The 16,106-nt window shown below is 37.6% G+C and overlaps 1 protein-coding gene across 1 annotated transcript; it reads left to right on the plus strand.

Moving 5' to 3' along the window:
- The first annotated feature begins 3,052 nt into the window (after positions 1 to 3,052).
- LOC121378124 lies at positions 3,053 to 10,152 on the plus strand. Its single transcript, XM_041506223.1, has 2 exons — positions 3,053 to 3,174; positions 9,640 to 10,152. Exons 1-2 carry the CDS (start codon positions 3,106 to 3,108, stop codon positions 10,150 to 10,152), a joined length of 582 nt encoding a protein of 193 aa, XP_041362157.1. The 5' UTR covers positions 3,053 to 3,105.
- The last annotated feature ends 5,954 nt before the right edge of the window (positions 10,153 to 16,106 follow it).

Below are 16,106 nucleotides of genomic sequence, written 5' to 3' on the forward strand. Positions count from 1 at the left end.
GTCATTTGTGAATTCATTGTGTTGGCCTACGTATGATTGATTTGCCCCTCCTCACCCGAAGAAATATGAATGCCCTTTTCGGTTTATAAGTGCCCTATTTAATAGGTTGAAAAGACCCCATATAACTGTTCCGCCCTTCCCAGTTACTCTGCAGAGGTGGATCTAGGGGGGGGGGGGGGGGCAGGGGCCCGGCCCCCCTAAAGTTTGCGATAGTTATAATTTTATTATATATTAATTTACATTTTTTTTACGATCCCCCTCCAAACCTCCCCCAAAGTTCCCTTGGCATTTCACCTCATGTCACTGCTCTCCCCCCCCCCCCCCCCCCCCCCCAAATGGATTTTCTGGATCCACTACTGCTCTGGTCTAAGTATACTGCCCTGAGAAGGTTTCATCAACATACTTTATGGGTTTGTTTGTTTTGTTTTGTCCACGTACAGTCCTTCAATTCACACATGGTTTTTGTTTATATTGTCTTGTTATCAAACACCAATAATAATACATGTACATTGTTTATTCTGTGAAGATGTTATTTTAATGTATATTTACATCTTGATACATTTTGTAAAATGGTGACAATAAATATTTATGAATACTGAGAGCCAGTGTTGCTGATAACGATAAACATCTTCTTTTTTTCTTCTTCTTTTTTAATGCGTCCATTTTCCGCGTTCTGTGCCAACAACGGTGCAAATGGAAAATGGCCATTAGGGCTAGTAGGGGATTCATACTTGCTGCAGTTATAGCATTGTTTCTTTTTATCTACAACTTTCCTTACAGTTTGTTACTACATGCATGGTAACAAAAAATGAGCCTCAAAACTTTTGTAAAAACAATTTCCTGTTCCTTTTAGGTTAGAACCAGTGGGATCATTGGAATGGGATGAGGTGGCGTCACATATGTGGGTTTTTTACAGAAGGGAAAGATCTGTCCCTTTGTATTAATATAATATGGGTACAGTCACTGTCGAAGCATGAATCCACCGGGGAGGTTTGATCCTCCGACTGAAGCTCTTCAAATAAAACTGACGTCAGGTGAGCGCTCTTCAAATAAAACTGACGTCAGGCGAGCGCTCTTCAAATAAAACTGACGTCAGGCGAGCGCTCTTCAAATAAAACTGACGTCAGACAGAAATGGAAATTAACCGACGATTTTGTTTGTCATGCGAGCGCTCTTCAAATAAAACTGACGTCAGACAGAAATGGAAATTAACCGATGATTTTGTTTGTTTTAACAACACCACTAAAACACGTTGATTTATGAATCATTGGCTTTTGGATGTCAAACATTTGGTAATTTTGACATTATAGTCTTAGAGAAAAAATCTGTTACATATTTCAGTTAGTAGCAAGGGATATTTTATATGCACCATTTCACACAGGACAACACATACCAGTTGTGGTGCACTGGCTGGGACGATCTGGCGATAAAGATGACATTTTATTGTCGGATGAATATTTATTTAAATATATTTCAGCATGTTTTAAACTACGGTTATTTGAGTCCTACATACATGTACGGTTATTTCGACACTTTGTTGAGAGATAAACAAGAAGAAACCTGCTGCCATAGACATGACAGCACATACCAGTACCACGGCCATTGATGTACCAATCATGTTCACTGTTTGGGACAGGGAAACACCTGGAGTCCATAAAGGGCAATCGATCCTCCGATCCATCCCACGTGAGGCGAGTGCTCTACAACTGGACTATGTCTCTCCCCCACGTGAGGCGAGTGCTGTACCACTGGATTACGTCTCTCCCCCACTTGAGGCGAGTGCTGTATCACTGGATTACGTCTCTCCCCCACTTGAGGCGAGTGCTCGACCACTGTGCTACGTCTCGCCACCACTTGAGGCGAGTGCTCTGCCACTCGGCTACGTCTCTTCCCCACGTGAGGTCAGTGATTTACCACTGGACTACATCTCTTTCCCCACGTGAGGCGAGTGTTCTACCACTGGGCTACGTCTCTTCCCCATGTGAGATGAGTGCTCTACCACTGGGCTACGTCTCTCCCTCACATGAGGCGAGTGCTCTACCACTGGACTACATCTCTTTCCCCCAAGTGAGGCGAGTGCTCTACCACTGGGCTACGTCTCTTCCGCCAAGTGAGCCAAGTGCTCTACCACTGGACTACGTCTCGCCCCCACGTGAAGCGAGTGCTCTACCACTGGGCTATGTCTCTTCCCTACATGAGGTGAGTGATGTACCACTGGACTACGTCTCTCCCCCACTGGACTACGTCTCTTCCCCCACGTGAGGCGAGTGCTCTACCACTGGGCTACGTCTCTTCCCCCACGTGAGGCGAGTGCTCTACCACTGAGCTACGTCTCTTCGCCCACGTGAGACGAGTGCTCTACCACTGGGCTACTTCTCGCCCCCACGTGAGACGAGTGCTCTACCACTGGGCTACGTCTCGCCCCCACGTGGTGCGAGTGCTCTACCACTGGGCTACGTCTCGCCCCCACGTGGTGCGAGTGCTCTATCACTGGGCTACGTCTCTCCTCCACCTGAGGCGAGTGCTCCCCCACTGGACTACGTCTCTTCCCCCACGTGAGGCGAGTGCTATACCACTGGGCTAAGTCTCTTCCCCCACGTGAGGCGAGTGCTATACCACTGGGCTACGTCTCTCCCCCACCTGAGGTGAGTGCTCTACGACTGAGCTACGTCTCTTCCCCCACGTGAGACGAGTGCTCTACCACTGGGCTACGTCTCGCCCCCACGTGGTGCGAGTGCTCTACCACTGGGCTACGTCTCTCGCCCACCTGCGGGATGCGCGGTCGGTTTGGGATGAATCCCCGTCGGTGGGCCCATTGGGCTATTTCTCGGTCCAGCCAGTGCACCACGACTCGTATAACATAAGCCGTGGTATGTGCTATCCTGTCTTTGGCTGGTTCATATAAAAGATCCCTTGCTACTAATGGCAAAATGTAGCGGGTTTCCTCTCTAAGACTAAATGTAAAATTTATCAAATGTTTGACATCCAATAGCCGATGATTAATAAATCATGTGCTTTAGTGGCGTTGAACAAAACAAAACGTTTGACTTGTGCAGGAACTGGAAGCGCTGAACAGACGTGCCCACACACGCAGGAAGAGTCAGTATGGAAGCGGCGGAAGAATTGTTTATAGATTTTGAAAACCTTGATCAGAGAAAGCTTGTTAACCTTCAGGTAAAAAAAAAAGATTCAGAAGAGGGAGAGATTTCTTTAATTTTAACGATTTTCAATGTACATCTGATGTTACAAATGTACATAATATTGTATTTCCATAAATTACGAAATGTAATGTGCATTGCTTTATTTCCGTGGACAACCTGTTATCGTAGAAACGTAATTCAGAAACCGTTTTCTTTCTTTTTTTAATTTTCCTTAACACAAAATGTATTAAGAGATTTATCAAAATGTTCTGTGGGTCCGAACATGGACCCTCTTTCCAAATGAAAGTGGCACTGAAAATGCCCAATTTCTGTAGTTCATCAAGGCACGATATTTATTATTGTGATGTTTATTGCTGTGCCGTAACGTTTATCTATTGCACCTGATCCCTCTCAAAGATTATATGTCAAAATTACCAAATGTTTGACATCCAATAGCAGATGATTATTAAATCAATATGCTCTAACATTGATGTCGTTAAACAAAAAAAAACCCTAATTTTACCCTTTCCAAATGAAAGAATATTTATTCAAATGAATTTGTCGATTTTAACAGATGTAAAATTAAGAAGTGAAAACATTGTCTGCTTTAGTATATTTTATTTAAAAAATATATACATTATTAATGTGTTCCTAGTATACAAACTAAACTTTAAAAGTTCTACTAACACTTTATAACATATTCATTCTGAAATAGGAAGGTACGATTGTCGATAATACGTTGTCAAAATCAAACTGGTTTTAACAAAAGACTCTAGATAGTACCGTATCCTCAACCAAACGTTCTTCGTACAGCGCAGGATTTCTCATTTCATTTTTTGAGACAAACCCTATAATTTGAAATCGGCAAACACACATGTTAACTGAAACTGACAACAGGCTGTTGTTTGTGCTTTGCCGATCAATGATGGCAGGCGATGAATCGAGCGTATACTTTTGACGATCTCCATTCATAGCGAACACACACAAGTTTTTTAAAAGTTCATTTAAGCTTGTATTTCATATTTGTACATGATGTTATAATATGGTAACCAGATACTGTAACTTTAAATAAAAACAGTGTAAAGAACTGTGCAAAAATACAAATATCACAGATAGATACTGACTTTTACTCAAAATTTCAATTGTATCTCAAAGAAAACAAGGGGATTTGTGCTGTTTTGACCATTCTCAAAGAGAATGTCACACCCCTGCACTACGGTGAGGATACAGCACACGCAGGAGAATTTTCATTTGCAATCACGATTTAATAAAATCAGGCATATGTGCTTTATTTAAGAGCCTCAACACATACAACAACACATTTTAATAAATTTTAGACTAAAATATTAAGTACAATACCTTGGGTAACCTTTCCAGGATTAGATGTTTAAAGATGACACATTTTCACATTTAAAACTTTAATAAAAGTTATTTTTATGCTGGCACATCGAAAATACGGAATGAAAATATGGCGGAACGACAATTATTCGTATCAAACATTTTACTTACAGCCAGTAAAAAGAAATATTTCGGAACTGAATGGAACTGATTATTCATTTTGTTATTTTTGTTTCTATACATGTATATGTGCTTTTTGTGGGTTGCATTATATGCATTATTAATATTTATGCCATTAACGTTGTGTTTTTTTTTTTTGGGGGGGGGTATTATTTTTTTTTTATTATTATTATTACAAAAATAATTATTGTCAGTACAGGTCATTACTTATTTTAAGGCATTCATTTATTTACTTTTTTAAAAATTATTATTTCCTTTAGAATTTTTTTTATTAATATTATAATTACAGGCCATTGGTTACATGTGTTTCAATGGTTTTTCTCCTCTTTTTTTTCTTAAAAAAATCTTTGTTTAATTATTATTGCAGGTCATTAGTTATTTTAAGTGTTTTATTTATTTATTTATTTATTATTAATTTTCACTATTTTTTGTTTTAATTTTTTTAGTTATAATTACTGGTTATTAGAACTTATTTTAAGGTTTTTATTCAATTTAAAAATGTTTTAATTATTATAAATATTTTTTAATTAACCTGCACAACCCCCAACCCCACAACCTAAAAAATCTTTAATTATAATAGTTTCATTAATCTTTCATAATATTTCTGTTAATCTTTTATAGCAAGTTCTGGGAAAAGGTGAATAGACAAACAAAGAGATGGGGAAACATAAATGACGAATCATGCACATTAATTAAACAAGAAAACAAGAAACAAGCAAATGCGTGATCCCTTGCCACCACGTTCCATCCCTCTGTCTGTCTCCCCCACCCCCCTCTGTGTTGTATATCTGTGTGTGTGTGTGTGTGTGTGTGTGTGTGTGTGTGTGTGTGTAAAGGAAACATGTTTAAGACATGTTTAATTTATTATTATTATTATTAAATCAAACATTTATTTATTGTTATTTATTTAATATAATTACTAATATTCGGTAGTTTATTATTATATTATTATTTATCTATTAAGTATGAATTAATTTTTATGATATTATTTAGTTTTTATCATTAATATTATTAATTGATTTAAAAAAAATATTAATTAATTAGTTTATTTATTATTATTTATTTATTTATTTATTTATTATTATTATTATTATTAAACATGATAGTCCATTAAATATTGTATATTGTAGAAGAAACTTGTGAACCTGAGACGAATAATTGTAAAAATAATCCTATTCCACCAACAGTTTTCAATCACATTTTTAATGTGCTTATAATGGCCAGCGGGTATATTCGAGATTTTGTTCGAAACTGAAAATTGGATTAATGCAGGATTACTATTTGGATAAACTGTCTATACATAAAACGTAACTCGGGAAATTTTCTTTATACAGTAAGTGTTTATATTTGTTGGTACATCGGCAACGACTACCGGAGTGTCATAACCATCCTCGCCAACCAGAGATGGAAGCACTTCATCCCCGCCATTGCCGGTTCTCTGCTCATCAGTTTGCCGTAGGCCAACCTCCACACCCTAATGGCCTTAACGAGGACATGTAGATCGGACTTTAAACATTTAGACCTTCGTTAAAAATTTTATGTCAAAATTACTTCTTTTTTAATATTATTAAATAGTCTGATCCTATCTTCTTTCTCTTATTTATTTTTGGACTGTCCTTCTAAAATACTCCAAATTATATAAATATTCGGCTGAGCAGTCAATTCTTTTTATTTTTGGCTTGTAACTTTTTTTCTTTTTTTTTTAAATTTATCATATTAACCTTTTTATTAATTGCTATTTTCAAAATTCTGCCCATTGGCCAGTCACAAGATATCCCAAGTGCATACCCTGTTAGGTAGGTAGGAAAAACATTTTATTTTGGAAAATAATTTTATTTATGGATATTACAGGTATTTAAATAACTACTGATAGTTGCCTGGTAAGTACTAGGTTCAAATTCCACACATTGGAAATGAGATTTTTAATCGCTGTATACATATACCAGCTCGAAAGCTAGTGCGTGTTTCGCAAGCCTCAATTGTTAGGTGTAACCACTTACTGGTTTATCAAATGCTGTGGTATGTACTGTCCTATCTGCAGGAGAGTGGATATAAAATTCATTACTAATGCACCTCAGCCCTCTATCTTGCAACCAATTTTTTCCTTTGGTGACTTATACATTTTATACAGTCATGTTTATTTGACTTGTATTTTAATTGGCTGCCTGGAGGGGAGCAGTTGTAAGAAAATGGACGCAGTCACTCCTATACATGTATGTTTATTTGACTTGTATTTTAATTGTAGGCTGCCTGGAGGGGAGCAGTTGTAAGAAAATGGACGCAGTCACTCCTATACATGTATGTTTATTTGACTTGTATTTTAATTGTAGGCTGCCTGGAGGGGAGCAGTTGTAAGAAAATGGACGCAGTCACTCCTATACATGTATGTTTATTTGACTTGTATTTTAATTGTAGGCTGCCTGGAGGGGAGCAGTTGTAAGAAAATGGACGCAGTCACTCCTATACATGTATGTTTATTTGACTTGTATTTTAATTGTAGGCTGCCTGGAGGGGAGCAGTTGTAAGAAAATGGACGCAGTCACTCCTATACATGTATGTTTATTTGACTTGTATTTTAATTGTAGGCTGCCTGGAGGGGAGCAGTTGTAAGAAAATGGACGCAGTCACTCCTATACATGTATGTTTATTTGACTTGTATTTTAATTGTAGGCTGCCTGGAGGGGAGCAGTTGTAAGAAAATGGACGCAGTCACTCCTATACATGTATGTTTATTTGACTTGTATTTTAATTGTAGGCTGCCTGGAGGGGAGCAGTTGTAAGAAAATGGACGCAGTCACTCCTATACATGTATGTTTATTTGACTTGTATTTTAATTGGCTGCCTGGAGGGGAGCAGTTGTAAGAAAATGGACGCAGTCACTCCTATACATATATGTTTATTTGACTTGTATTTTAATTGTAGCTGCCTGGAGGGGAGCAGTTGTAAGAAAATGGACGCAGTCACTCCTATACATGTATGTTTATTTGACTTGTATTTTAATTGTAGGCTGCCTGGAGGGGAGCAGTTGTAAGAAAATGGATGCGGTCACTCCTATACATATACATGTATGTTTATTTGACTTGTATTTTAATTGTAGGCTGCCTGGAGGGGAGCAGTTGTAAGAAAATGGACGCAGTCACTCCTATACATATATGTTTATTTGACTTGTATTTTAATTGTAGGCTGCCTGGAGGGGAGCAGTTGTAAGAAAATGGACGCAGTCACTCCTATACATGTATGTTTATTTGACTTGTATTTTAATTGTAGGCTGCCTGGAGGGGAGCAGTTGTAAGAAAATGGACGCAGTCACTCCTATACATGTATGTTTATTTGACTTGTATTTTAATTGTAGGCTGCCTGGAGGGGAGCAGTTGTAAGAAAATGGACGCAGTCACTCCTATACATGTATGTTTATTTGACTTGTATTTTAATTGTAGGCTGCCTGGAGGGGAGCAGTTGTAAGAAAATGGATGCGGTCACTCCTATACATATACATGTATGTTTATTTGACTTGTATTTTAATTGTAGGCTGCCTGGAGGGGAGCAGTTGTAAGAAAATGGACGCAGTCACTCCTATACATGTATGTTTATTTGACTTGTATTTTAATTGTAGGCTGCCTGGAGGGGAGCAGTTGTAAGAAAATGGACGCAGTCACTCCTATACATGTATGTTTATTTGACTTGTATTTTAATTGTAGGCTGCCTGGAGGGGAGCAGTTGTAAGAAAATGGACGCAGTCACTCCTATACATATATGTTTATTTGACTTGTATTTTAATTGGCTGCCTGGAGGGGAGCAGTTGTAAGAAAATGGACGCAGTCACTCCTATACATATATGTTTATTTGACTTGTATTTTAATTGTAGGCTGCCTGGAGGGGAGCAGTTGTAAGAAAATGGACGCAGTCACTCCTATACATGTATGTTTATTTGACTTGTATTTAATTGTAGGCTGCCTGGAGGGGAGCAGTTGTAAGAAAATGGATGCGGTCACTCCTATACATATACATGTATGTTTATTTGACTTGTATTTTAATTGTAGGCTGCCTGGAGGGGAGCAGTTGTAAGAAAATGGACGCAGTCACTCCTATACATATATGTTTATTTGACTTGTATTTTAATTGTAGGCTGCCTGGAGGGGAGCAGTTGTAAGAAAATGGACGCAGTCACTCCTATACATGTATGTTTATTTGACTTGTATTTTAATTGTAGGCTGCCTGGAGGGGAGCAGTTGTAAGAAAATGGACGCAGTCACTCCTATACATGTATGTTTATTTGACTTGTATTTTAATTGTAGGCTGCCTGGAGGGGAGCAGTTGTAAGAAAATGGATGCGGTCACTCCTATACATATACATGTATGTTTATTTGACTTGTATTTTAATTGTAGGCTGCCTGGAGGGGAGCAGTTGTAAGAAAATGGACGCAGTCACTCCTATACATATATGTTTATTTGACTTGTATTTTAATTGTAGGCTGCCTGGAGGGGAGCAGTTGTAAGAAAATGGACGCAGTCACTCCTATACATGTATGTTTATTTGACTTGTATTTTAATTGTAGGCTGCCTGGAGGGGAGCAGTTGTAAGAAAATGGATGCGGTCACTCCTATACATGTATGTTTATTTGACTTGTATTTTAATTGTAGGCTGCCTGGAGGGGAGCAGTTGTAAGAAAATGGACGCAGTCACTCCTATACATGTATGTTTATTTGACTTGTATTTTAATTGTAGGCTGCCTGGAGGGGAGCAGTTGTAAGAAAATGGACGCAGTCACTCCTATACATATATGTTTATTTGACTTGTATTTTAATTGTAGGCTGCCTGGAGGGGAGCAGTTGTAAGAAAATGGATGCGGTCACTCCTATACATGTATGTTTATTTGACTTGTATTTTAATTGTAGGCTGCCTGGAGGGGAGCAGTTGTAAGAAAATGGACGCAGTCACTCCTATACATGTATGTTTATTTGACTTGTATTTTAATTGTAGGCTGCCTGGAGGGGAGCAGTTGTAAGAAAATGGATGCGGTCACTCAGAGGATCGTTCGAGCAAATATATGCTGAAGTTGAAAACAACCATGAAAGTGACGTACAGTGGCGAAGACATGAACCGTGTTATCCACAGTTTCTTACAGCCAGAGATTTGAACATTCACAAGTCACACGTACCTCCTGAAAATACTGAAAGACAAACAGATACATGTATCTGTTGTTCACATTGTCAGACATCCACGACAAAGAAAAGTACATTTTGTGATAGAAGAACAGATTCAAATGGTGATGCCATTTTATTACCAAATCCTGTATCAACGTGTAAACCGACTGATGATCAGTCATCTCAGACAGTAACCATGACAACAGGATGTGTGGAAAGTAGTGCCAGTAATCCAGTGGTGTCAGACTGTCGTGCCGAGGAAGAAACATTATTTCCAGAATCGAAGGAAAAATGTGAAAATCATCTTCAAGACAGGTTTGAAGCTTGGTTTAAAGCCTGGATCATTTAACATACTTTACAATAACACAAACACGACAGTTAGTACAGTCTTAAAGCCCGGATCAATTACTCATGCAATAACACGAACACAAAATTTAGTACAGTCTTAAAGCCTGGATCATTTACTTGTGCAATAACACGAACACAACAGTTAGTACAGTCTTAAAGCCTGGATCATTTACTTGTGCAATAACATGAACACAACAGTTAGTACAGTCTTAAAGCCCAGATCATTTACTCATGCAATAACACGAACACAACAGTTAGTACAGTCTTAAAACCCAGATCATTTACTCGTGCAATAACACAAACACAACAGTTAGTACAGTCTTAAAGTCCAGATCATTTACTGGTACAATAACACAAACACAACAGTTAGTACAGTCTTAAAGCCCAGATCATTTACTGGTACAATAACACGAACACAACAGTTAGTACAGTCTTAAAGCCAAGATCATTTACTGGTACAATAACACGAACACAACAGTTAGTACAGTCTTAAAGCCAAGATCATTTACTGGTACAATAACACAAACACAACAGTTAGTACAGTCTTAAAGCCCAGATCATTTACTGGTACAATAACACGAACACAACAGTTAGTAGTCTTAAATCCCAGATCATTTACTTGTGCAATAACACGAACACAACAGTTAGTACAGTCTTAAAGCCCAGATCATTTACTGGTACAATAACACGAACACAACAGTTAGTACAGTCTTAAATCCCAGATCATTTACTGGTACAATAACACAAACACAACAGTTAGTACAGTCTTAAAGCCCGGATCATTTACTGGTACAATAACTCAAACACAAGAGTTAGTACAGTCTTAAATCCCAGATCATTTACTCGTACAATAACACAAACACAACAGTTAGTACAGTCTTAAAGCCCGGATCATTTACTCATGCAATAACACGAACACAACAGTTAGTACAGTCTTAAATCCCAGATCATTTACTCGTACAATAACACAAACACAACAGTTAGTACAGTCTTAAAGCCCAGATCATTTACTCGTACAATAACACGAACACAACAGTTAGTACAGTCTTAAAGCCCAGATCATTTACTGGTACAATAACACGAACACAACAGTTAGTACAGTCTTAAATCCCAGATCATTTACTTGTGCAATAACACGAACACAACAGTTAGTACAGTCTTAAATCCCAGATCATTTACTTGTGCAAAAACACGAACACAACAGTTAGTACAGTCTTAAAGCCCAGATCATTTACTGGTACAATAACACGAACACAACAGTTAGTAGTCTTAAATCCCAGATCATTTACTTGTGCAATAACACGAACACAACAGTTAGTACAGTCTTAAAGCCTGGATCATTTACTCGTACAATAACACGAACACAAGTTAGTACAGTCTTAAATCCCAGATCATTTACTCGTACAATAATACGAACACAAGTTAGTACAGTCTTAAAGCCCAGATCATTTACTCGTGCAATAACACGAACACAACAGTTAGTACAGTCTTAAAGCCCGGATCATTTACTTGTGCAATAACACGAACACAACAGTTAGTACAGTCTTAAAGCCTGGATCATTTACTCGTACAATAACACGAACACAACAGTTAGTAGTCTTAAATCCCAGATCATTTACTTGTGCAATAACACGAACACAACAGTTAGTACAGTCTTAAATCCCAGATCATTTACTTGTGCAAAAACACGAACACAACAGTTAGTACAGTCTTAAAGCCCAGATCATTTACTGGTACAATAACACGAACACAACAGTTAGTAGTCTTAAATCCCAGATCATATACTTGTGCAATAACACGAACACAACAGTTAGTACAGTCTTAAAGCCCAGATCATTTACTGGTACAATAACACGAACACAACAGTTAGTACAGTCTTAAATCCCAGATCATTTACTTGTGCAATAACACAAACACAACAGTTAGTACAGTCTTAAAGCCAAGATCATTTACTGGTACAATAACACAAACACAACAGTTAGTACAGTCTTAAAGCCAAGATCATTTACTCATGCAATAACACGAACACAACAGTTAGTACAGTCTTAAAGCCAAGATCATTTACTGGTACAATAACACAAACACAACAGTTAGTACAGTCTTAAAGCCCAGATCATTACTCATACAATAACACGAACACAACAGTTAGTACAGTCTTAAAGCCAAGATCATTTACTGGTACAATAACACGAACACAACAGTTAGTACAGTCTTAAATCCCAGATCATTTACTCGTACAATAACACAAACACAACAGTTAGTACAGTCTTAAAGTCCAGATCATTTACTGGTACAATAACACAAACACAACAGTTAGTACAGTCTTAAAGCCAAGATCATTTACTGGTACAATAACACGAACACAACAGTTAGTACAGTCTTAAAGCCAAGATCATTTACTGGTACAATAACACGAACACAACAGTTAGTACAGTCTTAAAGCCCAGATCATTTACTGGTACAATAACACGAACACAACAGTTAGTAGTCTTAAATCCCAGATCATTTACTTGTGCAATAACACGAACACAACAGTTAGTACAGTCTTAAAGCCCAGATCATTTACTGGTACAATAACACGAACACAACAGTTAGTACAGTCTTAAATCCCAGATCATTTACTGGTACAATAACACAAACACAACAGTTAGTACAGTCTTAAAGCCCGGATCATTTACTGGTACAATAACTCAAACACAAGAGTTAGTACAGTCTTAAATCCCAGATCATTTACTCGTACAATAACACAAACACAACAGTTAGTACAGTCTTAAAGCCCGTACAATAACACAAACACAACAGTTATCAGTTTAAAGCCCAGATCATTTACTGTACAATAACACGAACACAACAGTTAGTACAGTCTTAGATCATTTAGTCTTAACAGTCCCAGATCATTTACTTGTGCAATAACACGAACACAACAGTTAGTACAGTCTTAAATCCCAGATCATTTACTTGTGCAAACACACGAACACAACAGTTAGTACAGTCTTAAAGCCCAGATCATTTACTGGTACTAACACGAACACAACAGTTAGTAGTCTTAAATCCCAGATCATTTACTTGTGCATAACACGAACACAACAGTTAGTACAGTCTTAAAGCCCAGATCATTTACTCGTACAATAACACGAACACAAGTTAGTAGTCAATCCCAACACGAACACACACAGTTAGTACAGTCTTAAATCCCAGATCATTTACTTGTGCAATAACACGAACACAACAGTTAGTACAGTCTTAAAGCCCAGATCATTTATCATTTACTAAATCCCAGATCATTTGCACAATAACACGAACACAACAGTTAGTAGTCTTAAATCCCAGATCATTTACTGGTGCAATAACACGAACACAACAGTTAGTACAGTCTTAAATCCCAGATCATTTACTTGTGCAATAACACGAACACAACAGTTAGTACAGTCTTAAAGCCTGGATCATTTACTCGTACAATAACACGAACACAAGTTAGTACAGTCTTAAATCCCAGATCATTTACTCGTACAATAACACGAACACAAGTTAGTACAGTCTTAAAGCCCAGATCATTTACTCGTGCAATAACACGAACACAACAGTGAGTTAGTACAGTCTTAAAGCCCAGATCATTTACTGGTACAATAACACGAACACAACAGTTAGTAGTCTTAAATCCCAGATCATTTACTTGTGCAATAACACGAACACACACAGTCTTAAAGTTAGTACAATACAGTCTTAATCCCAGATCATTTACCAATAACACGGATCAGTCTTTTACTCGTACAATAACACGAACACAACAGTTAGTAGTCTTAAATCCCAGATCATTTACTTGTGCAATAACACGAACACAACAGTTAGTACAGTCTTAAAGCCTGGATCATTTACTCGTACAATAACACGAACACAAGTTAGTACAGTCTTAAATCCCAGATCATTTACTCGTACAATAACACGAACACAAGTTAGTACAGTCTTAAAGCCCAGATCATTTACTCGTGCAATAACACGAACACAACAGTGAGTTAGTACAGTCTTAATACACCCTCTGGTGAGCTGGTGGTTACGTAATACCTAACGTGTCATGTCAGGAATTAGTTTTCGAACTGAAGAAACAAACCATACCTGATTTTTGCGGATGCATTGCAATATTCTGTAATAATAGTCATCCCAGTAAGCCAGCAATAATTATATATTATATTTAATACAAAATAAACCACCATTGTCAAAGTGTTGAAATAACTGTATTATGGTTTGTATATAAATTAACCCACGTACTGAAATAATAATCGAAGTGCTTTCTTAGTTAATTGGTCATTTCTTTCCGTGGCCTGTACCTGTGGTTCCTAATTGGCAGGTGTATATTTAGACGGTCCCCAGACACTGTGTCTAGACACACTAAAAAGACGTGCCTCTTTTATTAAGATCACAGGGTATTGTGTGTTAATTGCACAGACACCCCTCTAATCGTAATCGATCAGCCGTTCTGCTTTATTATTGTAAGTACATGTGTACATGCATGTAATTCTGTAAAACCCTTGATTAAGTAGACTTTCCCATCTAAAATCACAAAACTGACCAATTACGTAGTCCCAAAGAAAAGAAAATTATCACTTGGGTATCGTGAGTGCTCATTTTTGCTCGAACGTAGCATACCAATAGGCTTAATAATATGCTTTTTTTTTCTTTGGATTTTTAAAAAAAGAAAAACACTAGAATTCCATTTCATTCTATTGATGCAAATTGAAATATATTTAGTTAAATAGTTTATTATACTATCAAGTCATTTATGTTGTTTTACAAGTCAGATTGATGAAAGCGAAGCGCCTTGTCGTAAATTAGAGCGTTTGTTTACACTGTGCAGATGGACGGAGCTGGCGTCACAAAAACAAAACAAAATGGCTGCCCCCAGTTAGCAGGAATAATCATGTTTTTGTATTAACTCTAAAATTATGCATTTTTCATTTGTTAAAGTGTCAGTATGTGTTGGTGGTCCGGGTATGCATCTTTCCAACACACAAATCTCTTGTTTGAGTTTACTCTACCTTTAATACACTAATTTAAAAGTAATCTCGGAGGTGCTAATTTCCCACACACTGTCCCAAACACTCACCCATTGTCCATCTATCTAATTTAAAAGTAATCTTGGAGGTCCTAATTGCCCACACACTGTCCCAAACACTCACACATTGTCTATCTATCTAATTTAAAAGTAATCTTGGAGGTCCTAATTGCCCACACACTGTCCCAAACACTCACACATTGTCTATCTATCTAATTTAAAAGTATATCTCGGAGGTGCTAATTTCCCACACACTGTCCCAAACACTCACACATTGTCTATCTATCTAATTTAAAAGTATATCTCGGAGGTCCTAATTTCCCACACACTGTCCCAAACACTCACACATTGTCTTAATATACTAATTTAAAAGTAATCTCGGAGGTGCTAATTTCCCACACACTGTCCCAAACACTCACACATTGTCTATCTATCTAATTTAAAAGTATATCTCGGAGGTCCTAATTTCCCACACACTGTCCCAAACACTCACACATTGTCTATACACTAATTTAAAAGTATATCTCGGAGGTGCTAATTGCCCACACACTGTCCCAAACACTCACACATTGTCCATCTATCTAATTTAAAAGTATATCTTGGAGGTGCTAATTTCCCACACACTGTCCCAAACACTCACACATTGTCCATCTATCTAATTTAAAAGTATATCTCGGAGGTCCTAATTTCCCACACACTGTCCCAAACACTCACACATTGTCTATCTATCTAATTTAAAAGTATATCTTGGAGGTGCTAATTTCCCACACACTGTCCCAAACACTCACACATTGTCTTAATATACTAATTTAAAAGTAATCTCGGAGGTGCTAATTTCCCACACACTGTCCCAAACACTCACACATTGTCCATCTATCTAATTTAAAAGTATATCTCGGAGGTCC

This window comes from Gigantopelta aegis, chromosome 7 (assembly GCF_016097555.1).
Source record: "Gigantopelta aegis isolate Gae_Host chromosome 7, Gae_host_genome, whole genome shotgun sequence".
In the NCBI taxonomy this organism is placed as follows: domain Eukaryota; kingdom Metazoa; phylum Mollusca; class Gastropoda; order Neomphalida; family Peltospiridae; genus Gigantopelta; species Gigantopelta aegis.

Excerpts from the sequence above, each read along its gene's own strand:
- LOC121378124 (XM_041506223.1), top strand. The coding sequence starts at position 3,106 with ATGGAAGCGGCGGAAGAATTGTTTATAGATTTTGAAAACCTTGATCAG. Across the intron at positions 3,175-9,639 it reads GAAAGCTTGTTAACCTTCAG|GCTGCCTGGAGGGGAGCAGT; the intron begins GTAAAAAAAAAA and ends TTTTAATTGTAG.